Source organism: Cervus elaphus, chromosome 7 (genome assembly GCF_910594005.1).
Source record: "Cervus elaphus chromosome 7, mCerEla1.1, whole genome shotgun sequence".
NCBI classification, from domain to species: Eukaryota; Metazoa; Chordata; class Mammalia; order Artiodactyla; family Cervidae; genus Cervus; species Cervus elaphus.
Window position 1 is genome coordinate 16100875 of NC_057821.1, and position 26614 is coordinate 16127488.

At 40.1% G+C, this 26614-nt stretch overlaps 1 protein-coding gene across 9 annotated transcripts; it reads left to right on the forward strand.

The window, feature by feature from the left end:
• Positions 1-178: 178 nt before the first annotated feature.
• NFYA (nuclear transcription factor Y subunit alpha) lies at positions 179-26147 on the forward strand. Of its 9 annotated transcripts, none has more exons than XM_043907387.1 (10): positions 179-346; positions 7412-7557; positions 9118-9204; positions 11958-12104; positions 17013-17144; positions 17348-17453; positions 18547-18713; positions 19900-20073; positions 21115-21216; positions 23528-26147. In XM_043907387.1, exons 2-10 carry the CDS (start codon positions 7483-7485, stop codon positions 23579-23581), a joined length of 1044 nt encoding a protein of 347 aa, XP_043763322.1. In that variant the 5' UTR covers positions 179-346; positions 7412-7482; the 3' UTR covers positions 23582-26147. The 9 variants fall into 9 exon arrangements, with proteins under 9 accessions (XP_043763322.1, XP_043763328.1, XP_043763326.1 ...); XM_043907393.1 differs by having other exon boundaries at positions 18565-18713; XM_043907391.1 differs by having other exon boundaries at positions 9118-9201.
• Positions 26148-26614: the final 467 nt, after the last annotated feature.

The window sequence follows — 26614 nt, forward strand, 5'->3', positions numbered from 1 at the left end:
GGGCGGTGTTTGAGTGGAAGGGTCTGGCGCGCCTAGAAGGCGCCTGCGTATTCCTACGGTCGGGTGGGAGCCAATCAGGAAAATGGGCGTGGCTGAGGCACACGCCTGCGCGGTGCTGCTTCTGCGGGGGGTGGGGCGAGCCCAGAGCTCGGGGTAGGGGGCGTGGCCTAAGAGGCGCCTGCGCGGAGGCAGTTGGAGGGAGGCCCGATTCCCCTTTGTTCGACTTCGCCATTTTGCGAGGCAGCGGCAGTGGCGGCGGCAGCGGCGGCTGGAGCCTCTGATTGGGTTTCGGGGTCCGGTACTGGAGCCAATCAGCGCGGGCAGCGAACCGGGGGAGCGAGGCACGGTGAGTGTAAGGAGCCAATATCCAGCGGCCCAGAGCCGGCCCCAGCGCCCCGATTGGCGGGTCTCGCTGACCACTCAGGAGAGGCCCAGGCGCCTGTCGAGCCCCGGGAGTCGAGCTGAGCCTAGCCGAGCGGGGCGACCTGCTGCCCCGGACCGGAGCCTGCGAAGCTCTCCGGGGCACTCCCCACCGAGGCCTGCAGGGGGCCGCCCCGCGAGGGGATGGCGCCCTCGGGAGCAGGCATCTCGGGGCCCAGACCCGCGCAGGGTGCCAGGGCCAGTTGGGGATGCGTTGCCGTTCTCCCCGACCCTTTGGCCCAGTTTCTCGGACCCCAGACCCGGGGATGTGGGGTTTGCCAGCCACAAGGCCCCTACGTTCAGGTATACACACACTCGGGCCCAGGCAGTGTCCTCCTGGTCTTTTTGGCCTCACAACTTAAACCTGCCGTTGCACTCAACACGCGGCGGCCCCCGGGACGGGAAGTCTCCCCCCGCGGGGCCTGCGCACCCCTCCCCTCCGTGAGCGGGTTTGTCCTGTCTGCAGCCTTCCTAGGTGGGGAAGGAGGACCGGGGAAGACGCGCGCCGTGGCCACCGGGCCCCGCGTGCAGCGCGGAGAGAAGGCCAGCCCGCCCCCGCCTCGACACTCTGCGGGTCCGCCCCCGCCGTCCCTCTGCCGGGATGGGGGGGCGGGGAAGGGGTTCGTTAGTGCGCCCCCTCCTCGGACCCCGCTGCGCCCCTCCTCCTAGCGCACTCCCAGGTCTCCGGTCCCGGCGCCGTTACCACCCCCTTTTGGCTCGTCATTTCCTCTCTTCCCCTCCCCGATCGCCGGGCAGAACCGCACACCTCCGTCCTGGAGCCCATCCAGGCAATGTCCCTTCCTTGCCCGGGCTGTGAGCCTCTGTCCATTCGGTGCCTGGAACCTCACTCTTGGAAGATTGCGAGCTCTGTGCATTCCTTTCCCCCGAGGCTGCACAATTTGCTTTCGTTAGTCTTATCTGTTGCTGCTCGTCTCGTGGATTCTCGCTCCCTTAGGAATGTACAGTTTCTTTTCCTTTCACCTTTCTGTGTCACTTCGAACATGTCAGACTTCACTCGTTAGCTTGGTTCACAGTCATCTCTTGGTTTGGTTTTTCCCAGTATGTTGACGTTTTCTTGGATATTTATAGAAACTTCACAGTCTTCTGGGGTTTTCGTTAGGGTGAGAGATCGTCTCCTTTGACAGCCAAGTATCGAACAGTTAGTATGAACCAGGCGTCCATCTGCTGGGGGGAGAGGGATTAGAGGTCGATGAGAACCTTCCCAGCCTGGTGGAGATTGACAGGTGAGCAGGTAATTCATATCTCAGGGTTAGTGCTGTAACGGGGCCAAGTTCAATTCTGTGATCTGTGAGCTACCGACAGCCTCGGAGGAAGGCCAGCATTGCCACATTTTTAATTGGCCTAGAAGGATAATGGGATTTCTTTGGGTAGGAAAGAACGGAAGAGCGTTCTTCACAAAGAGAAGAGCATGTGCCGAGGCGCCAAACTTGGCTGTCTGTTCGGGGAAAGAAGAAAGTATAGGGCAGTGGGCATCTGTGACAGTTTAGTAGGTTGAGAAATGCAGTTGGTAAAACCACTTGTATATTTTGCTAAGGGATTTTTCGGAAGCAGTTATTTTGTGGAAATTTCAGAAGAAGTCTAGAAGCACATTTTTTATTTTTCAAGTTTGGAAAAATAAGTTACTGGTTTATGAGATTCTGCTCCACAGTAACAGCTGACTTTGGGTGGGAGGAAGGGAGATTTTTCTCCTAGGACTTTAAAATTTTTTACTCAGGTGAAGCACAGTACAAGCAGTCCTTGTTACATACAGTTAGCCTTTAGTATATGATGCCTATTTTTATAATCACATTTACTAAAGTCATATAACTGATAAGTTTCAGAAAGCTACTCTAGTGGTTTTTCCACTACTAAAAAATTGGGGACAGTTTGTTTTCATTTTTTGCCATGAGTTTTTTATTGTTGAAATCATTTACAAAATTGATTTGTAAAATATCTGATAGATGGGGCACTGTGATTTAGATTTTTTTTTTAGAATGTTTACATTTGCCTTTGGAGAGGATAAATACTTTGGGACTTAAAAATGGTAGTATATGTCACTTTAAAACCAGCAAACATTTTTGCTAGACTTCCTTTTAATAGACAGTTATTGTCTGGTCACATTATTGCTAAACCCCTCTAGAAACTCTGCCTATTTGCAAAAGAGCTTCCTTGCCTGAAATTTCAAGTACAGTAATCTGACCTTTAGCTTTCTCTTGACATGTGGCCTTTTAGCCTGCTGTTTTATATGTGGAAATTTTTCTCTTTGTTTTTATGCTATGTCTTCATTTGGAGCACTCCATTCCCTTCCACTTCGTCACATGTAAATCGTACTTATGCTTAAGACCAGGTCAGACGCCACATTTTCTTCTAGAGACTTCATGTCTATCCCCAATTTTTGTCCTTCAAACTCTTTTGTTTGTTTTTTTCCGTTAGGGATTCAGTACAGATTTTTACTCCTTTACTAAATTTAAAGATTCTCTGAAGTTAAAAACTTATATAGTTTTCCTTTTATTTCTGAAACCTTCAAGACAGTGTTTGACAGGTGGTCCATCATTAGTGGAGATTATGCAAATTAGGAACTGCAGTCCAGAAACCTTTTGGATGATGGGGATATGGGACAGCCCTTTGTTCTCTAGTCTTCTATCAAACATAGATCAGGACCTGTTTGTTGAGTTGTGAAGTCAATTAAGTGGGCCAATTCTGGTAATTTTTTACAGTAGAATAGAGAATACCACCATTCATCTTAAGTTATACTTAAAAAGATCAGTCATGAAACTTTTAGTTACTTTTAAAAATATATTCTAAGTGCATTTGTGATATGAAATGTGTTTCTTGCTGTGAGCTGTCAAAAAGTTTAAAAACTGCTGTTCTAGTCTTTGCCTGGTAGTGATGATCAAATATGATAATTCTGCAGGATTTTTCACTTGTTTATTAAGGTTGAGTTTCTGGTTGAGTTAAAATGTGTGTTGGTCCAAAACAAATGGATTTCTAAGTAGTTAGCTGCATTTCAGGTTCTGTACCTTGAAGTGAGGAGGAAGAAATTTTTTCTTGCTAACCAGAATAAATATATGTTCTTGCTGTCTTTGAGGAAAAGACATTCAAACTTTGAGTTAGGAGCAAGAACTAGACAGGCTAAATCCAGCTGACTTAATTCTGTCAGAATGTAAGCAGAAAAGCACTTGAGGAAAGACGATGTCAGATATATTGCAGTTCTGCTAACTGAAGCTCAGTTCTGCTAACTGAAGTGGGAACATATGGCTTCACAGAAGCTGGTGGCGACCGTTCTTCACCATTAGCAGTCTAAATATCATGCGCCATGCTGAATCACTCCCTCATTAATATATGACAGGAAATTGCTGTTAAACTTGAGACCCCTTCTGTTTTGACCCATCCAAGTGTAGTGGATTTAAATGTTTTTAAGTTGTAGCATTTGTATTATGAGGATAAACTAGTTAAAAAGAAAACCTGCATGAGATTTTTATCAGTCATTTCTCTGCACTTCCAGTATGATGTAAATTTCTGGAAATTAGGGGTCTAGGAAAAAAATCTCACACAGGAAGGGGATTGGAGGTGGAGTGGGTTGTTAAAATACAGAGGACATTCCTTGTTTAGACATAAAGGATAATCATTTTAAGTATACGTTTTGATGGATTTTGATAAATTTATTCACAAATGCAACCACCACCATAATGAAAATATAAAACATTTTATCACCCCAGAAAGTTCCAGATGCTCTATCCCAGTCAACTTCCCTCTTCCCCTGTTTTCCATTTCCAGGAAACCACTGATCTGCCTTTTGTCTCTGGATTACTGTTACCTTCTCAGGGTTTCCTATAAGTGAAATCACACTACTCATGACCTTTAATTTGTAATTTTATTAGCTTAGAAACATAAATGCATTGTGTGTTTTGCAGTTAGAGACCAGATGGAATTTAGGAAAGACCATTCACTTCCCTGGAAGAGCCACTTAGTCTGACCGAAAATCTGGTTTTCTTAGAGATTTTGTTCCCAGAATCTCTTGAGGAACCAACTCAGTCAACCAGTTTAGAAGAGACGTATAAAAATCAGAAGGCCGATTTGTCAGTATGCAATGAGAAATAACTGTTAGGTTTACTTGTGTTACTGATCATACCTGCTCCCTGTTGGCTACTGTATATGTGAATCCAAATTATAGCTAGATGCGTGTTTGGTGAGCATTCTATTAAAGCAAGGATGGTAAGTTGAAGAACCACATGGCCATATATACCATCACACTAGGTGGCATAGTCATCCTGTCACTCATTTGTGGCTCTTATACTCTGTACCGATTTGGTTATAAGTAATAGACTTGATTGAGTTTTATTAGATTTTCCTCCCAACATTTAGTATAAAGTTTTTTAGATATAGAGTTTTATAATAAATACCTGTGTACCCGTAATCTAGAGTCTGCTCTTAATGTACTGTACTTGCCTCTAATTTTAGAGAGGAATCTGTATATATCTATGTCTAAACTTCACCCATCAGTGCACTTCTTCCTAAATATTTGGGCATTCACTAATACTGAGACACTTTACAATCATGGTGGGTAATTCATCTCATCTACCATGTGTGGATTTGTGAGGAGAGGTACATTGCTTTGCTGCTATGATGTGCAGCTCATGTAATTCAATGTAACTCAGATGTAACTCACTCAAATTTTAGAATTTATGGAGGCCTAGAAAAAGTTTGGGAGAAGATTTAAAGGTTTTGAATCAAGCCTTTATTCAGAGTTCTTATTATTACTTCAGTTTATCTAATCGTGTCCTTATTTCAAAAAGGAGCTTTCAGCTGTTAAAGTGTATGAGAAGAGTAAATTTGGGCCCTGACTTCATATTTAATGATATTTATTGTTATTCAGTCGCAAAGTCATTTCTGACTCTTTGTGACCCCATGAACTGCAGCCTGCCAGGCTTCCCTGACCCTCACTGTCTCCCTGAGTTTGCTCAGCTCCTGTCCATTGAGTCAGTGATGCCATCCAACCATCTCATCGTCTATTGCCGCCTTCTCCTCTTGCCTTCAATCTTTCCCAGCATCAGTCTTTTCCAGTGAGTCATTTCTTCACATGAGGTGGCCAAAGTATTGGAGCTTCAGCTTTAGCACCAGTCCTTCCAATGAATATTCAGGGTTGATCTTAAGGATTGACTGGTTGGATCTCCTTGCAGTCCAAGGGACTCTCAAGAATCTTCTCAAACACCACAGTTCAAAAGCATCAATTCTTCAGCGCTCAGCCTGCCTTGTGGTCCAACTCTCACATACATACATGACTACTGGAAAACCCATAACTGACTCTATGGACCTTTGTCGGCAAAGTGATATCTCTGCTTTTTAATTTGCTGTTTCAGTTTGTCATACCTGTTATTCCCAGGAGCAAGTGTCTTTCAATTTTGTGGCTGCGGTCACCGTCCACAGTGATTGTGGAGCCGAAGAAAATGAAACATGACACTGTTTCCACGTTATCCCCGTCTGTTTGCTATGAAGTGATAGGACCGGATGCCATGATCTTCCTTTTTTGAATGTTGAGTTTTAAGCCGGCTTTTTCACTCTCTTCTTTCACCTTTATCAAGAGGCTCTTTAGATCCTATTCACTTTCTGCCATTAAAGTGCTATCATGGGCATATTGGAGATTGTTGATGTTTGTCCCGGCAATCTTGATTCCAGCTTGTGCTTCATCCAGTCGAGCATTTCATGTGATATGTACTCTGTATATAAGTTAAAGAAGCAGGGTGACAATACACAGCCTTGACATACTCCTTTCCTAATTTTGAACCAGTCTGTTTTTCCATGTCCAGTTCTAATGCTGCTTGTCCTGCACATAGGTTTCTCAGGAGGCAGGTAATGTGGTCTGGTATTCCTGTCTCATTAAGAATATTCCACAGTTGTGATCCAAACAAAGGCTCTAGCGTGGTTGATAAAGCAGAAGTAGATTTTTAGGGGGGGTAGGAATTCTCTTGCTTTTTTTTTTTTCTTAATGATATTAAAAACTTACAAAATTTTTAATGTTTGAAGCAATTGTAGAGACACAGTATCATTGTGATAAAATGGTAAAGACAAAAGAATCCTTACTCTTTGGAGGCAGATACTGAAGTATTTATGGAGCTATGGAGTAATAAGGTGTCTGGGATTTGCTTCAAAATAATGCAGTCCATGGGGTCACGAAGAGTCAGACTCTCGGCTTGGCGACTGAACAACAGCAATGCAGGGGGAGGGTGGGTGGAAAAATGGATGAGCTATATGGGAAATAAGATTAACCATGGGTTGAAAATTGTTGAAGCTGGGTGATTGCTATGGGGATTAAGTGGAACATTATAGTGTTCTCACTATTGGGGGTATATATATGAAAATTGTCATTTAAAAAAGTTAAAATTAATAAAGGGTGGGGTATTATTAGGTATTCAGATTCATGACTGAGGGGAATGTAGATTCTTTTCAAAGAAAATAATAGCCTTGATACGTAAAATTTTTTTCTTGTATCTAATCTGCAAAGAGCATTTATGCCGTTTCTATAATTCCTTTTTATTTCTTGCTCTGGATTAAAACCCAAACTCCTGAACCTTCACTGTGTCTTTCTTACTTAACACTGATAAGCAATCTGTTGGACTTCAGAGCTGGGTAATTACATACTAAATAATAAAACCTAAAATTATTGCATATCACATATAGTACAAATGTGTTAGAAATTAAAGGCACAGTTCTCTAAAGTACATGTGCAGGCCTGAAAATCTGTGTTAAATGGGCCTTGTAAGAAAGTGATACTGTAGCTTAATGAGAATTTCTAAGGTGCAAGTGTTGCTCTAGTAGTACTGAAAGGGAAGGTTGCTGATGAGAAATGACTAAGCATTTTTAAATGTTAAATAGCATTATCAAGATGCTCTTTAACATATTAAATGTTAATGCATATCAACAATAAATTAAATATCTGGTGAGGCCTTAACTAACAATCTTACTTTACTTTCTTTTCCTCCGTCTGTAATAGGAGTGTATCTTGCAGTCTTCTAGGATCTCCAGAGTGAAACTGACTGGACAGGACTCTGACTTGGACGGACCATGGAACAGTATACAGCAAACAGCAATAGTTCAACGGAGCAAATTGTTGTACAGGCTGGACAGATTCAGCAGCAGGTATGGAAGTAAAACTGCTTTAAACATCACAGCAATGGAGGTGATAATAGCACTACTCAGTTCTGGATTTGGGAAGCATCAGATCTTATGGTGGGTCTGGTGACTTGTGCTGAAGTACTTTTTGAAGATTGGATTTATTGTGATTCCTCTGATTTTCTCTGTTCAGAAGTCTATCCAGTCCATGACTACTTAGAATTTGATTTCATGGGTGCCCGGTTTAGTAAACTGCCCCCTTTTATCTTAGTAGAAATCAAAAATACCTGGTCTGTTTTCAGATGGAGCTTTAAAGGGTGATTTTGTTTTCCTGGATTAAATTTGGTTGTTTCTCTTATTGATTAAGCCATCTTGTGGTCTGGTAAGGCTTTGGCCACAATAGACAAACCAAGATAGCTTCTAAGAAATCCACTATTTAATTTGATCCATCACAGTGTTTATTTTGAAAAGCTCTAGTTTAATATGAGGATAGTAGGTATCCACAAGTAGGGATAAGCACATATTAGAAAGGATTTCTGCTGCTGGTTTATTCTTAATTAAGATAGGTTGCCTTCTTGAATTTATACACAGATTACATTTCCTGATGATTTATACCTGGGTTTGTTTTAGGAAAACTTTGCTTGTTTTTTCTCCCTAGAAGAAAATAAATTGATTGTGCATTGATTTGGCCTGTAGGCAAAAATTGGAAATGTTTTGTTTTCAAAATGGGACCTAGATAATATAGAAAAGTCATTAGTGGAGGGGTGGCGGGTGGACAGTGGGTGTTTTGATGGTGAGTTGTTATATCTAATGACCAAAGGAAGGAGCTACTTTTTATTAAGAGATTAATTGTCAAAATTCCTTTGCTGGCTTTTCCTTCCACACAACTACAACTTCTTTCAGCTGCCTTGATAGAAAGGGAGATTCCACAGAGGACCCTCCATTCATTCATACCAGTGCCCTAGTGAGTGAATTCTTGCTGTGTCTGAAGTTACTACTAGGGGTAATAAAAATTAAGTTGAGTCTATGAATACATTGCTTCTAAGGTAGTCCAGCTGAGTAGTAGTAATCCTAGTTTGGGGACGTGAGAGCAGTGACCTCATGAAGATGTCTTTGGCTCACAGTGATTGCTTTATTCTTCCTTTCTGGTAATTGCATTCAAGGTCCAGAAGTTCTTCATTTTAGCTTCTAGGCTGCTAAAACCTGATGAACTATTTTGTTCTTGTGAACTCATTTGAGGAAATAAAAAGAACATTAAAATAATTGCATGCAGAAGGATCAAATGCTTATTTTTGAAGGGAAGGGCTGCATTAAGAATTTTTTGTTAATGATGTCAGCTACATCGATGTTTTTGAGTCATGGAAGTGTATTTCAAGTTCTGCTCTGTAGACAAAAGGCTAATGTCTGTAATCTGTTACCTTCAACAAAAAACTTCAGTATAGGGAGTCTCCAGTTTGAAAGTCCTGTGTAGGGTGGGGCTATTGAAAGAAGACCCTTCCTCTCCCACAAGAGGTAAGGTGATCTCATGTCTTGAACTCTACATTTCCTTCCTGACACATTTCAAGCTCTTCCTGTTCCTGTTCTCAGCAGCAGGGTGGTGTCACTGCTGTCCAGTTGCAGACTGAGGCCCAGGTGGCATCGGCCTCAGGCCAGCAAGTCCAGACCCTCCAGGTAGTGGTGCTCTCTCTGACTCTCTGTAAGCACTGCATGAACTTCTCTTTTCGTGTCTGGTGCTGTTTGTGGTAGGATCTCACGGAGGGACGCCAAAGCCAGTTGCATGACTTTGATGCTGCTAACTTGTCTTTGAGGCTTATAAGATACCAGTTTCCTAATGCTTTGTGCTAAATCATGTAGTGATGCTGTATCAGTTTTCTGAAAAGTGCCATTTGGCTAGTATGTTTTTTGGGGAATACCTGAAAACAAATCAGTGAAGAAATTCTTATAAGTGGCATTAGAACCTATTTAGAGCTCAGATTCTGTAATAAGATTGCACAGTAAATTTTCTTGAACTTTGTATTATGATAATAGAGAAGAAAATGTATACATTTTACTAGGCTAGATTGTGCTTTATTAAAAGGACAACTCATATAAAATAATGATTGCATTTGACAAGATTGATCTACTCACTGAATCTTGTTAATCTCTGCTGTCCTCTCACTACTTTTCTTGCGGAAGTAATGACCTTATTATTGGATCTGCAGAGATTGCCCCATAGCTCTTGGTTGGACAAAAGAGAAATATGCTGTCTGTAAATCTTAGGTATTATAGCCACTATAAGAATTCCTACTTAAACAATGCAGTTTCTTAACATTACGTATGACCAAGTTAAATACCTAAATTGGGGTTATATTTGGGCCAGTTCCTAAGTAAACAGAAGAAGCAAAAGTCTTTTCTGTATTAGGTTACTTTAACTAAAATGACCATATTTTTGAGAAATGGGCAAAGTTCAAGTAGTCTGCCTTTTTCCCTCCTCTGAATGGAAATGAGTAGGACCTAGAATGTAGAACTGGCATCTCACTTCACTATTAGTACTGCTTAGCAAGCATCCTGCAGTGAACTATCCCTTATTGTGGTCATTTCACTTTACCCTTTCAGCCCTACTCCCATACCTGCCACTCATAATGTTTGATAATATACAGCCAATTCTGAACATAAAGTAACCTGAAATAAGCTGAGTTTGTAGGTACTCGCAAACTGTATTCAAATCTCAGAGTTCAGCAGCTTGGTACTCATGTTTTTCATGCTTGCTTCATCTTATTGATACATAAAAGAGTATTGTCATTAACCACTTGTGGAATGGGAATGTAACATGCTCTTAACTGTATGGCTTCTTGTCTGATGCATGTATCCTTGTATCATCATATGTTGTAAAAACAGCACGTTCCTTGGAGTCTCAAATGGTTCATCTGTGAATATGTAGCCTGTCAGCAAAGGGAAAAGTTAAGATGATGGATAGCCAGAAAATTACAAAAATAGTTGCCTTAAAACTTGTTTACTTCTTATGCAGATTTTACTTGAAATGGAAGCACTTCATGGAGCTAATGGAAACCTTTCTTCTAGGGCTGTGATTATTTGTGGAGAATTTTAAATACTTCTTTCAGTTAGTCATGCAATAAATATTTCTAAAAGTCTTTCCTAATAGAGCATGTAGAAGCATTGGTATAGCAAAGGGAATTTGATTTGGGATGGGGAAATAAGAGGAGAAAAGCAGAGGAGAATCAGATTGTAAAGTCTTTAAAAAGTAAAGTGGAATTTGTCAATGAACAGTTTAACAAAACACAGAATTTGAATGTTCCTAAAGATTCCAATATGCTCATAGGGGTGGGGAGAGCTTAATATCTAATCTACTAATCTAGGACAGATTGATCTTTTAACTAATTACTTTATTTGAACATACTTTCACTGGCATTGAGAATGATTATCTCAGATATACAAATTTTCTTTTGATCTGTTACAAATAATTCCTCAAAACAAGGGTAGAATCTGAAAATGAAAGTTTTGGATTTTCAGCTATTTTGTTGAACATTTCAATTCTCGTTTAAAGTGGTTTGGTTTTTGGCTTTCAGAATGCATTCAGATAGCTAGACATTTTTATATTGGGACTCAAGATGTTACAGCACTTTCAGTGCCCTGGGTTTTAGAGTGACCCATTTACTCATTGGAGATTGAAAGTTGAGAGTTTTTTGGTACTTTGAAAATTTGTATAATTTTTATGTTTGTTAAAGCTAAAAGAACTATGCAGATATTGCAGGGTCCAGTGTGAGCAGTCCCACCGCAAAAATTGTAAATTGACCAATATATTTCTAGGCATTTTTATTAATGGGCTCCTTAAACAACCACAGGACAAGAATTCTCAGTGGTGAGGTAGAGTAAAAGGTACGTGTTTCATTTATGCTTGAGAAACTGTAGGGAGAAAGGGTATTCTATATAAGCTTTTGGAGCTGCTTGATACCTCACCTGAAGTCATTGCCAGGTACAGTTTGATTTACTCCTTCCAAGTTATTTAGAATTTGCACTCCAACCACCATCCCCACCATCAGCCCTCCCTCTCATTGCCTACTCTCCGACCTTCACCGGAGACTATTCCTGGACTAAAAAGGCAAATAGTCTTGGTGATTTGATTAAATACTTCTCATGAGTTTAGCCTGTATTTGATGATAAACACCTTGTATCTATTGAGACTTCCCAAAGACTCTGCTTATACCCCATTTTATCTGACTTTCAAGTATTCAGTTTGGCATTTAGTTACAGATACTGTATTTTTGAAGACGACTACTTGAGGATGAGGACCTGAAATTATTTTCTTAGTGTCTCTCCTACATTTTCCTCCTCTAGCAAGACAGCAGAGTAGTTGCAATGATTGTCTTTAGGTAGAAACCATTTTGTGTCTTACGTTATTTCATTGTTCTTATTTTACTTTATTCTAGGTCCAGGGGCAGCCATTAATGGTACAGGTCAGTGGAGGTCAGTTAATCACATCAACTGGCCAACCCATCATGGTCCAGGCTGTTCCTGGAGGACAAGGTCAAACCATCATGCAAGTACCTGTATCTGGGACACAGGGTTTGCAGCAGGTGAGTCGTATTAAAAAAAAAAAAAAAGAATATTAGAATATCAGGATAGAAGTTTTAAGAAATAAGTTGTTATAAATTGAAAATTGATACTGTATTTAATTGCGTCTTACCTTCCTTTTGCATTTAGTTGCATTTGGTCAGTTTCCCACCTTTGTAGTGTCAGTGATAGAAAGCAGAGCTATAGAGAAATTGGACATCTCTGATAAGGACTAAGGTATTAGACATGATCTTGAATCAGTGTAAATAATATAAAAAGAGAGCTTGCTAAGTAATTTCAGTCATGTCCAGCTCTGCTACCCTAAGGACTATAGCCCGCCAAACAACTCTGTCCATGGGATTCTCCAGGCATCAATACTAGGGGTGCGTTTGTTACCAAAAGAGTGTGGAGGGTCTGGCTGCTCAGTACTCAAAAGGCCAGGTTTGTGGAAGAGACAGGGAAGTTTGCTTTGTTTCAGATCCTGGCAACTAGAGAGGGACGGGTGGTAGACATCTGTCCAAAGGCTGACTTTCTCCCCACCTCCCCGCCAGTGGCACCCAGTGAGGCAAGAGCTTTTGTAAACAGAAGGAGGGGGCTACATACAGGAACAGCACAGTCAGCTCTGACAGTCATCTTCAAATTGCTCTTCAGTGGCCTAACCAGCATCATCTTAGTTGTTTTATGTGTAGTTAATCTTCAGTTCCAGGATCTGTGTGTTCCCATTTCTTTGTGGCCATTTCTTGGAATTGTGGCAGCCAGTGTCCTGGGTACAGTCTGGTCATCGTGTAGTTAACTTCTCCACCTGGTGTTTTAGTATCTGTAAGACAGCTCACAGGATATAGCTCAGGATATTATCTATAGACCTTGAGAAAGAACTAAAGGTCTCCTTTGACTTTTCATTTGTTTCCACATTTCTCACTTCTGTGTTTAAATTTATTGTTTGACTAAAGTTTTCCACAGACAACAGGCAGGCAGAGGACGTGGTTAGGGGCAAGGACTAGAGTCCTGTTCCATTTCAGGTTGCCACGCCCTCCCCTAGGGGATCTTCCCAACCCAGGGATCAAACCCACATCTCTTACATCTTCAGCATTGGCAGTTAGGACCTTTACTAGTGCCACCTGGGAAGCCCTTATAAAAAGAGCATCTAGTTTAATAAAAGTCATCATCAGTGTGTCCTTTGTTGGCTCTTCTGGGCACTGAGGGGGGAAATTTATAGTCTGCTTTGGAGATTGTTGTTTTGGGTCAGAAATGTTATCCTTTTCATTTCCTTCCATATTATTTATACCTTATCTAGCAAGTGATGAAAGTATTTCAGTTCAAGCCTATCACACACACTTCAAGCTATACTTAGAGCAAAATTTATAACCTTGAATATTTTAAAAGAACTGAAAATAAATAATAGTTTTTTTTTTTTTTAGGAAGTTAGGACAAGAAGAAAATGAGTAAAAGATAGATTAAAATTAATGAAGTAGAAGACTAACAAAAATGTAGAAAACTAAATAAAAGCTGATTCTTTAAACAGACATGTAAAGTAGTTAGGTAAATTCACTGGAAAGACTGATTCAGAAACCGAAAACAAAAGTAAAATTACAGGCATTTTTATCTTGTTGGCAGAAATTTAAAACACTGATTATATCCAGTGCTAGAATGGGTGTAAAGAAAATGAGGCACATTATTTTTGTTGATTTTCGAATTGTAAAGTCCTTTTGGAAGGTATCTCGCTCTTGAATATTGACGCCTTTTGATGTACCTGTCCCACTTCTGAGAATCTATTCTATAGGAAGAAAAGATAAATATGTAGGGAGAAATATACAAAGACATGTATTGCAGCATTGTACTAGCAAAAACAAAAAAAAAATTGTAACCTGAGTGTCTATTGGTAAAGAATCGATTGAATACATCATACTATATTCATAATGGTATATTATGTCCTTGGACTTCCTCAGTGGCTCAGCAGTAAAGAATCTGCCTGCAGTGTAGGAGACACAGTAGATTCAGGTTCGATCCCTGGGTTGGGAAGATCACCTGCAGAAGGGAATGGCTATCCACTCCAGTATTTTTGCCTGGAGAATCCCATGGACAGAGGAGCCTGGTGGGCTACAGTCCATAGGGTCACAAAGAGTCAGATACGACTAAAGTGACTCAGCACACATTATGTCCTTGTTAAAAAGGATGAACTGTTGACTTTGGGGGAAGGGTTAATAATGAAGTATTTTCAGTGAGAAATAATTTACAGAGAAGTATATGCTTAAGTCATCTCACCTTTGTATTAATAACTAATAACCAGATCCCACAGTGAGTGTGTGTGTGTGTGTGTATATATATATATATATATATATATGTTTATGAACTTTTTACTAAAATTTTCTAAAGCTACTTACATCTTCTATGATTTCATTAATATCTTCATTTTTCTGGAGTAATGTAATATGAAGTGAAGTGAAGTCGCTCAGTCGTGTCCCTCTTTGTGACCCCATGGACTGTAGCCTACCAGGCTTCTCCATCCATGGGATTTTCCAGGCAAGAGTACTGGAGTGGGTTGCCATTTCCTTCTCCAGAGGATCTTCCCTACCCAGGGATCGAACCCAGGTCTCCCACATTATAGGCAGACGCTTTAGTGTCTAAGCCACCAGTTGAAAGAAAATTCAGCCATGCTCGATAATCAAACTTTGAAGTTTTGCATGTTCCCTTGTAGTTTTGTGCACATCTCCTGGGCGTAGTTGTACACAAGCATATAGTTTTATTGTTGTGTGTGTGGTGGTTTTGTTTTACTTCCTTTATCTTTAAATTCCTTCGTAATAGTCAATTTGATGAATCAGAATTTCTAATAGACATTTTGTTTTGTTTTTTTCTTGTTTTTGCTTTTATAGGTAAGGTTACTATAAATGTATTTGAATTTTATAGTTTTTTTTCACTTGAATTTAATCTTAGGGGAATATTTTTGGGAGTGGAGGAATTGGTTGAGCAAAGGGTAAGGTCATTTTTAAGGCTATCAGCATATTTTTGCCAAGATAGAGTTGTAGTCAGAATCAAAAATAGTTTCTACATTTCTCCATGCATAAATGTATGAGTCTTTAAATATACTTCAGTGTGTGTGCTTGCCTCAATTTCACACTGCTATTTCATTTCTGTCCTTCCTCTCATTGCCTCCTCTCCAATCCCCCCACTTGGCATGCCCTCCTCTCTGTTGAATAGAAACAGTGTGATACAGAGCTAGGAAGACTGTATCAGGAATGCAATGACCTGAATTCATTTGCAGGTCTGCCATTAAACAGACTTTTTGATCTTGGCCAAGTTCTTTGATTGTTGGTTTTCTCATTTGAAAAATGCAGTTTATATCAGGTGATTGCTAGCGTTCATTTCAGCTGTAAATTCTGTGGATTTTGTAGGATTTCTCTTTTTGGGGGGCTTTAAGAGAAGACCTTGAAAAGGTTATCTTATTCCCCTCACTCCAGGAAGCACTGTAACTAATCAAACCATCTTGGAAAAATTATTTTCTGTTAATGTTGCATGACCTGGCTCTAGGTATGATTCCATAGCCTCCCATAGAGCACTTAAAATTTCGATCCATTTTTATTAGAGGTTACTTTAGTGTGTGTGTTTATTTTAATAACCATGTCTTTTAGAAGTGTACTTCACCTTTTTTTGGATTGTACCTTCTGTTTTAGAATTCCAGTGAAACCTATGCTCTCTCCTTAGATTAAGATCCATGGCTTGATACAGACAATGGAACTAAAGTAGAGAGCCAAAAAATAGATGTAGGAATATTGGAAATTGGTATATAACAAAAATAGTATAAAGTATCAGTGAAGAAATGGTTCAAGAATGGTATCAAAAAGGAAACTTGATCTCTACCTCATACTGTATCAAAAACACTTGCTAGATAGATTACAGATCTAACTATAAAAGAGGCATACTTGCAAGCTCTGTTCATAGGAATATTTTCTTTATGACGTGGGGTAGAGAAGGATTTCTTAAAAACCAAAAAAAAAAACCCAAGAAACAATTTTATAACTTTAAAAATTTGGTGTATGTCAAAACATATCATAAAATAAAGGTAGAAGACATAATTTGGAGAAGATATTTTTAACATTTAATGGGGTTTGTGTCCAGAATACATGTTTAAAAATTCTCTATATGTGTTGATATGAAAGTAACGGTCGAATACAAAAATGGGCAAAGAAATATGAATCGATAGAAGAGGAAACCCTATTGACCAATAATAGGTATTCCTTGCTATCCAAAAACAGGTAGAAATAGATCCAGGTAACTAGATAAATTTCTTATTTGTTTATTTACCAACACTTTCTAATTTAATTTGTTAAATTTCAGTGTTGACTGCAGGGGTATCTAATATGATAATACCCCTTTCTGTACAAAATCTTTTAAGGATTTTGTGTGTGTGTGTATGTGTGTGTATTTATAGAATCCCAGCTGGAAAATGTAGAAATTACTTAGTAATTTTTTTCAATATTTTGTTATAAAAAACTTCAAACATAGACAAAAACAAAGAGAATGAAACGGCGAATCCTCATCACCCATTTTAACACACAGACTAGTATTTTAATGTTTAAATCTATTTTCATCTATTTTCCCTGACTCAAGGATTATTTTGAATATATACACCACCATTTCACCTATCAAAAATACTTCAGGGTATATTTTTAAGTGAATAAGCTTTTAGAAATTATTCCTGATGCCAGCAATATCATCCTTAATATCATCCAGTATCCAGACAGTGATCAAAATTCCCCAGTTTCATAAATGGAAAACAAGCTCTCTCTTAATTCATAAGAGAGCAGAACAGGACTTGTGTTTTTCTCCCTCTCCAGAGCATTTCCTGCCTTCTGGAGGAATTTGAGTAACTAACACTCCAGGACCAATGGAGACCAGTGTCAGCAGGGCGCTAATCTCGGTGTTCTCTTCTGCAGATACAGTTGGTCCCACCGGGACAGATCCAGATCCAGGGTGGGCAGGCCGTGCAGGTGCAGGGCCAGCAGGGCCAGACCCAGCAGATCATCATCCAGCAGCCCCAGACGGCCGTCACTGCTGGCCAGACGCAGGTAACGCCACTGTCTCTCCACGGCGTCCACAGGAGCATGGCTGCTTTGGGAGGGTCAGAACCGGGTAGAGTATTTCACATGTAGTAGAAATGCGGAAGAAAACTATCGCCAACATGCCTTTTTCCTAAAGAGGACTGCGTGGTCCTTTTTTCTTGTGGTGTCTTTGGAATGTATTAAATTGTGTCATGATTTGTGTCCTACAGACACAGCAGCAGATTGCTGTCCAGGGGCAGCAAGTGGCACAGACTGCTGAGGGGCAGACCATCGTCTATCAGCCAGTTAATGCCGATGGTACCATCCTCCAGCAAGGTACGAGTGCCGGCATTTCTGTGGGACTTTGGGGGGCATCCTGCTCATCTTGAGCAAATGACTGCTTTAGAAATTGTGTAGTGACCTCTATACAATGTACTTTTAAAACAACAACAAAAATGATTTCCTTTAAGTCTCCATTGATTGTTAGTTCTTTGTCACTAATATGTGACCAGTGTTGATTCCATTTGTAGGAGAACTACAGTAGTTGTTAAAGACAACCACTATGACCCTAGGGATTATATAAGCTTTTTATTCTTTCAAAGAACTGTTCTCTAAATGGAAGATTAGAAATACAGAGTTTCTTTAGTGGTAGAGAAATATATCACTGCTGCGTTTATTCTCTTTCCCCCGAGCCACTTCATTATTAATTTATTCCAGAAGACTTATATGACCACTGTGTATGCAGCACATTACTGAAAACAGTTTTCTTCTCAAAGACACTAGTCTAGTAAGCAAGATATGAATGTGACTAAATAAATACCACCTTATTAGTGGTATGTGTTCTGTGACTGAAGGTTTGTCTTGTGATTAAAATTTGGCAGTACACAAGATCCAGTGAGTACAGGCAGCATGCTCTCCTATGACTCAGGAGAGAGCCAGAACAGGCATAGCTCAGAGAGTGATGAACAAATCCTCAAGTGCTGTGTTTGGGGCCTTGGCATGCCTGGTTTAATTTTAAGATTTAGTCCTGTAGCTGTCTCATTGTCAGTTTAAACAGTTTTTTAAGAATCTTCATCTGAAGCAGGTCATTTATATAAAAACAGTGGCTATAGCTGAAGTCAGAGTGACTTATAGAAGGGGAAGCCTCCAAAATATTTGGTCACCCATTGAAAACTTTTTCAACTCAGTATGGGTAGTTTTATTCAGAACTAGATCCCATATAGTTATTAACATGTCTAAACTTGTGATTACTTGGATTATATACAGCAGGCAAGACAGAGAATGGAAGAGTGCTTTTTCTCCCCTTGTGCTAAAAGGGCATGTTTTTCCAGGATTAATAAGTATGTGCCAGATAGAAGAGGGACTAACTGTGTTCCCTTCTTTCTGTATACCTGTTTTTTTGTTTGTTTTATGTTTTATTTTCTTAAAGTTACAGTCCCTGTTTCAGGCATGATCACCATCCCCGCAGCCAGTCTGGCAGGAGCACAGATTGTTCAGACGGGAGCCAACACCAACACAACCAGCAGTGGGCAAGGGACTGTCACTGTGACACTACCAGTGGCAGGCAATGTGGTCAACTCAGGCGGGATGGTCATGGTAAGAAAATGGATTTTTCATTTCATCGTTCTTCTCTATAGTTTATTTTTCTATATATCTTTGTCTTCGAAAATTTCTTCAGCTTGTGTTTTTAAAATCTCTTATGAAGCTTGTGTATAATCCTGACCTCTTGAGACTGAGATTAATCCCTTAAGACACAGTGGTCTACTTTTACAATAAACATTACAGTAAACCATAACTCATTCTGTGTACCTGCTGTGTGCCAGAGACTATTCTAAGTGCTAGAGATATAGCAGAAGAGAAGCAGATGTAAATATTCACTTTTCTGGAAACTTATTCATAATTCATTTGGAGAAGGAAATGGCAACCCACTCCAGTATTCTTGCCTGGAGAATCCCACGGACAAAGGAGCCTGGTGGGTTACAGTCCATGGGGTCGCAAAGAGTTGGACACAGCTGAGCGACTAACACACACATTCATAATTCCAATGAAGAGAGTTATAGACTACTAATCTTTGGGAAGTAGAAAGTATACGGCCCAAAGTGGGTGAAACAAAAATGTTCAAAATTAGAAAGGTTGTAGTCAATAGAGAAACCAAAAAAAATGTGCGATGTAAATATATTGGGAAGAGGGGAAACTCATATGTCAAAATAGGGTGTCAGTGTACAATACCTAAAATGGGTAAGCCAAGAAAGAACAGATACTAGAAACCTACACAGCAGTGGAGGAGTCCACTAGAAGAAACAATATAACCATCTAAAGTTGTCATTATTGGGAAGGTAGTGGAATCGGGTTTGTTCCTGAAAATATGGGTTGAATTGTATAGTAAGTTAACAATTACGTAACTAAATGCAGTTAGCAGCACTTGGTCCATTTGAACCTTTCTTTGTGTTTCCCTTGTGCTCTTTTTCTGCCTGTGATTACCATTCATGACCATTAGATGGCAGCAGACATTCTTAGAAAATGGAGCTTTGCGTGGACAAAAACCTGGACACGGTTATGTTGTTTCTCAGTGTGGGTCCTTGACCCCCTATTACAGAATCATCTAGAAAATTTGTTTAAAATGCAGGCCTTAAGTGTAAATGTTCTCCAGGAATCTGCATTCAACAAATGCCCTCTAAAGCTACTCGTCTTAGCATTCAGAAGAACAGGGACCAAGAAATTGTTTCCCATGTCCATACTTCATGTCACTACTTAATAAGCTCTGATTTTTCTCTTCACACAGATGGTACCTGGTGCTGGCTCTGTGCCTGCAATCCAGAGAATCCCTCTCCCTGGGGCGGAGATGCTTGAAGAAGAGCCTCTCTATGTCAATGCCAAACAGTACCACCGTATACTTAAGAGGAGACAAGCCCGGGCTAAATTAGAGGCAGAAGGGAAAATTCCAAAAGAAAGAAGGGTATGTATAACACTGGGACGGATACAGGATGAGAACAGCAGGGTTCTACTTCTGAAATAACCTTTTATGTGGTTAGTTTCCTTGAGTACCTTCCAGACTTTGAAGTTAGACAGCTGTTACCTTTTGTAATGGTACTTATTATTGCTGTATGGAGCTGCAACTATAATATTTAAAAAATAACTGCAACATAAATAGCGTTTGCTGTTGTTGTTGTTTTTTGTTTTCAAATCTTCCATAAAGTCCAGAGGTGGACTTCCCTGGTGGCTCAGACAGTAAAGAATCCACCTCCAGTACAGGATACCCAGGTTTGATCTCTGGGTTGGGAAGATCCCTTGGAGAAGGGAAAAATGGTTGTGCACTCCAGTATTCTTGCCTGGAGAATCCATAGACAGAGGATCCTGGTGGGCTACAGTCTATGAGGTTGCAAAGAGTCAGACACGACTGAGTGACTAACACAAAGTGCAAAGATGTATTGTCTTAGGCTGTGGTAATCTTCAAGACCGTTTTCATCCTCTTACTGTCCTGATTTCTTGGTATTCTGTCCATAGTCCAAGATGACTGCCTGGGCTCTAGCCAAGGTGCAAAGGGAGTAAGGAAACTTTCTTTCAAGGAAACATCCAAAAAGTTCCATAATCACATTAGCCAAAATTTAATTACATGGCCACACTTAACTGCAAATACGGCTAGTACATGCCATCTCTTTAATGAGACTGTACCAGCTAAAATTCGGTTTGTTACCAAAGCAAAAGGGAGGCTATATATTGGGAGGTAGGTGGTGATCTCTGCTATATCTTTGGGGAATATGTATTTAGTTATTACTCATTTGGCATTTACATTCTTAGGATAGATAGATACGGTTAGCTGCTGTTTGTTTTCTCTAAGATTTCTCCATAATACAAGGTCATAATTGCCTCTGATGGCTTTGATCACAGCCGTCCTAAACTTTTGAGCATTGGAGAGAGCTGTGCTGGTTTCAGCTAGTAACTTGGTTTCTCTTATTTTATTTTTTATTTATTTATTTTTTGTTTTCTCTTGTTTTAGAAATACTTGCATGAATCTCGGCACCGTCATGCCATGGCACGGAAGCGTGGTGAAGGTGGACGATTTTTCTCTCCAAAGGAAAAAGATAGTCCTCATATGCAGGTAAGAGGATTTATACCTTTTTATTCTTAGCTTTATTGCCTTGAATCTTCTTGGGTGGAAGCCGTCACAGTGTCCTCTTGCTATTTTCACACTAGGAACTAATCAGTCTCTAAACTGGATGCAACATTGTGTATCTTGGAGTCTCTTTCTTCTTAAAAGAACTAAGGTCTTTGATCTAGTGGCCTTTTTTCCTCTCAGTCTTTTCCAGTTACTACTATTAATTCCTTCTTGAAATTCTCACTTTTTTTGATTTTCAGAGAACAAGTTTATTCCCTAGTGTAGTAGTAGCAGCAGCTAACACCTAACTGCTGTGTGCCAGCCATTACGTTAAACACTTTCATAAGCATTTTATCACTGAATCTTTACCACAGCCTCAACTCCCATGAGGTAAGAATTACAGTTTCCATTTTACATTTGAATCTGAGGTTTAGAGGGGTTAACTCATTTGCCTACAGTAAAATATCTAATAAAATGGTATAATTGAAATTCATACCCAGGCTGTGTAATTCCAGAACTTAGTCTGTAACCATACTGGTTCTTAAACATCTAATTTCACTGATTATATCTTACTGGCACTTCTAGTCAATGTGTCCAAAGTAAAACTCTTGGTTTTTATTTTATTTTTAAACCTAAACCAGACACTCATCTCAATAAGTCACATGTCCCTTCACCCAATTATTAAAGCTAGAGTTGCCCAGTTTTTGAAGTCCTCTTGGTTTTAACTCTAAACTATACTCTGAATCAGCTTACTTTTCCCCTCCCAACTGCTGTCAGGCTAGACTAACCCTCTCTTCTTTGCTTCAGTTAAGGCAGCAGCTGCCCAGTCTCCCTACTTCCCCTCTTGTGCCCCTCTAGTTCACTCTCCACATCTTAGTGTATGTATCATATCACATCACTAGCCTGCTCCCTTCCACTCCTGCCCTTTTCCATTTGCACGTAGACTAAAATCGAAAGTGCTTACCATGGCCAGCAGGGCCCTGTAGGATCTAGCTCCTGTCCACCTTTGGCTTTATTTCCTCCTGCTTCTCAGTCTTTATGCTCTTGCTATACTGTTCAAGAACCTCTGTCTTTAAAATAGTTTGTCTGTAAAGCTTTTCATGCCATCCTTTTGCATAACTGTCTCCATATCTTTTAGGTCTTGGTTTCAATCTGAGAGGCCATATCCAGAGGTCTCTTCTACTCCGTTATTGTCTCACATCTTCCTTTTCAGTGCAGTAATAATCGTTTTATTTGTGTGATTGTGCAGTGGTTGTCTACTCTAGACTATAAGCTGTGTAGAGAGTCAAGAATTGTTGTTTCCCGTTGTATTTAGCATAATACCAGTTCAAAAACGAGCATCAGTAAATTTTTGTTGAATAGGTTCCTCCCATTATTCTGTTCCTCCCGTACAGAAGCTTTATTCTGAAGACCCATCACATTCCAGCTTCACTGTTGTCCAGTCCATCTTTATAAGATAGTGCTTTTTTAATCACAGTACTTAGTATATGGTGAGAACTCAGAAAATGTTGGTCTTTGATCAAGACTCAGCCTCTTGTCCTACCACCCCTAGAAATGTTTCAGCTTTTTCTTGGATCATGCCAGTTGAGGCTTCAGAGCCTTGGTATGGAGGAACTGAAGGTGGTTGTTATGTAGTGGGGTTTTGTGTGTATGGTAGCACTACATGGCTTGCAGGATCTTAGTTTCCCGACCTGGGAGTGAATGTAAGCCACAGCAGTGGGAGCACCAGACCCACCACTGGACTGCCAGGGAACTCCCAAGGACTGATCTTCGTCTTAACAGTGCATGTTTTTTGTAAAAGGCAGGCAGAGTTTAGTGGAAAGAAGATTAAGTCGGAGCCAAGAGATTTGAGAATTAATTTTTGCTGGGCTTGTCACTAACTTTGATTCTAGTCCAGGCTTCAGGTATACCTGCAAAATGAGTGCATTAAAGTAAGTAAAATCCAGTGTCCTTCCCAGCCCTGCCAAGTGCTCGGTATTTAAATAATGAAAATATACAACATGACTTGGTTTCTCTAGGTCTTTTTTTAGCCGCCTAGGGATCCTTAATCCCTAAGTGTGTAGAGCACAGCACCGGTGTTAAAAAAGGGAGATACTCTCAACTCTGGAGTGTTCAGTCATGGAGTGCCAGGCCAGACTTGAAATGTTTTTCTAAGAATAAAGTTTATTGTCTCTTCTTTCTTAATGGAATTGCATTGCAGTCCATGCATGCAGACATAGTGTTCGTGTACTTCCCTTGGTGATAAGTAGTGAGAGCCATGAATTCCCAGTTGCTTTTGCAAAGGACTTTAATTGTTACTCTGCTTTCTTTGTAGGATCCAAATCAAGCAGATGAAGAGGCTATGACACAGATCATCCGAGTGTCCTAACCCCAGGCCATGTGATGGAGCTGATCAAGGCCATATTCCTCACACTGTTTCCCACTGTTCCAGGGAAATTGATCAACTCTTCCAATGGGACACTGATGATCACATTCTGCCCTTTTCTACAGGACAGAAACCACTTAGTTTTTAATAAGTGGCTCAGTATTATAATTGCAAGGATGTCTGGCAAACCGAAGTTACAAGCCTTTGTCTCACCCTTTCAGTCAGGACTTATCTCAGACTGTTGCTGACATTGACATTTCATGGATTGGGATGATGCAAGGGGCTCATGCCAGCCCAGCAGTACACATAGCACTTGTGTTGACTGGTGATGCCAGCCATCTGAGCAGAGGAGAACAACCTTCTCAACCTAAACTTTGATTGGGGAAGCTGCAGCCCATTACTTCCCACGGATTCTGAACAGCACCCATCCCTCTAATGGGAGATCTCAGACTAACTGATGACCTTTTGCATTCAGAGATGGTTTCCAGGCAAGGAAGCTCCATCTCATGATATGGAAACAATAAATTCTCTGAGATACATTCATCTAATCTGTGGTAATAATAAGAATCTCTTCTACCCAGATGATAGGTTGGGATTTTTGGACTCCAGCCAAGAAAAAGCTAACTCTGGGGATAGAATGATAAAAGATTCAAGCACTAAAAACATAAATTGCTGGATCTCTCAGCTTTCACAAGGTGTGGTCTACTTGTCTGTCTGGTGACAGGTCATATGGACCATAGTTCTTGCTGAGGCTACTTGTAAGACGATTTAGAGGGTACTGGACCTTGAAACTGCCTTTCCTTAGTAGAAAACAAAATTATACAACTTCTGTGCTGAAGTACTGAGGACATGTATAGTAACTCCAAAACAGCAAAACTAGAAATTTTCAATCATAGGCTTTGTGACAGCATTTGGGGAATAGAAAGGTTCGTGTGTGTTTCAGTCCAGAAGGACAAAGAGTAGTATATATACCCTTGTGATGTCATATAGCATGATTTGCCAGTGGATGGATGCCTGGGATGGATCATTATAATGAAGAGAAGAATTTACATTTATACGCTAACCTTTTAACAAGCATGGAAAGGAAGTCTGAGATTTGACCCTTGACAGTTTCTGGAAAGCACTGTTCAGTCAAGCTGGCTGGGACCGAATCCAGGTTGCCTGCTGGAGTGTGAGGTGGATGTTGGCTTCAGCCCTGCTGTGCTGTGTGCTGGCCCCAGAGAGTGAACATTCTCATTCTTCCATGGCAGCTGATTCTTTGGTACCAGTTTCTGTTCGTTTCCCCTTTTCTCCATAGGTCTTGTGCAGAAAGGCTTTCACTTTGCATCCATGTTCTGGGGATAAAGTGCAGACTGGAGATAGAGATTCCTGCAGGGTCAGGAGCAGGACCGAAGCCCCCAAAGTGGGCTGTGCCTCAGAAAACCTCAGAAAAAAAATGTTTCTTTTCTAGATGTGGAACCCTGGGAGAACAAGGTGATTTCAGAAGAGCTGCTGTTTTTTTTCTTTTTTTAGAAACAAAGAAAACTTTGTAATTCTTTCAAAGAACATTTGGTTTTGATTTCAATACCAAGACTAGAAATTGGCTCTTCCTTTGATATCACTCTGGCTGTATTAAGAGGAAAAAGAAATTAAACCCACCAAAGAGAACATCACAAAAGGAAATCAATGTAATGGTACAAAACAGAGGTACAGAGCTGTGCAGAGAAAGCAGGAAGTGAAGTATCTCCTTACTCCCTTGAGTCTACTCATCTGTCCTGGCTTCCAGATGTCAGAAGGGGTTGACCCTTTTGGTGTTGACTTTATTTGGTAAGCCCCAGGTTCTTCAGATGACAGATGACTAAAAACAATGAGTTTTTATCCTTTGGTTTTGTTTAGGAGTCTTCAAGATGCAGAGTTCAGAAAGAAATTCCTCAGACCTAATTTCTAGTACTTAAGCCAACAACAACAGTTCTAAAATGCTATTTATTTGTGTCTGTAAGATTGTACATATACTACCAACCTCATACTGTTGTGGATTGTTTTCTCACAAGTTTGGGTTTTTGTTTTTGGTTTTTTTGGGGTTTTTTTTTTTTTAATGAAATGCTTCAATTGTCATTTTGTCATTGCATTTCAGATAGCTCATGACCCTTTTATTGTGGTCATTTTAGCACATAATAACCCACAAAGTGGGGGTGAGGTTTGGATTTTTTTCTTCGTAGTTCTTTTATTCATTTGTCCTTGTGACTGTAGTGATGCAAAAAGAGTGAATGGATGAGTGAATAATTGGTTTAATACATAGTTATTTTACTTAAGTGCTTTTTTTGGCAGAATAATTGTAAATGTATATATTTTAATTGCACTGGTACATTGAACATGTCAGTATCTATACCACTGGACCAACAGAGCATTTTTAGAGCATTTTTCTGGCTAATGGATGTCTGGTAATAATGTCTTGATTTTCCTTCGGGACTCAACTACAGAGAAGGGTTTGGGTTTTTTTACCCCCTCAGCAGTGGAAGAAGCACAGGTGATGGATCATTGATGTCATTTCAATTGTTATTTTTTAAAATAAATATAAAAATGCTAAAAAGTGTCTTGAATTTTGAGGAGTCTACATCCCATGGGTTCTGGATTGTGTTTATGTATTGCCATCTTTGTAAACACGTGTGCTCTATGGACAATGTCAAACTTGGAGCTGTGTGTTGCCCCTTCACCTCTTTTTCTGCCGTTTTGACGCTCCCACTCTACTGAGGAGACTACTGTCACCTGTGGGTTGATCATACATTTATTTGATATTCTCACTGGACGTGTTCACTAAGAGGCAATGATTCCATGAGTAAAATTAGCCCTTTAGTTATCACCAAAACAGCATTGACACATGTAGAACTAAACACAGTGAAAATGTGATTTTTAATTTCTTTATGTAGAAAACACGCATTTCTGTGATTGATAAAATTCCATAATATACTCATCCTTTTATTGCTTAGTGTTTTAACAAATAAGAACCACAGACCGGCAACCTCAAATAGTACCTTTTCACACAAAAGTGCGAGAAAA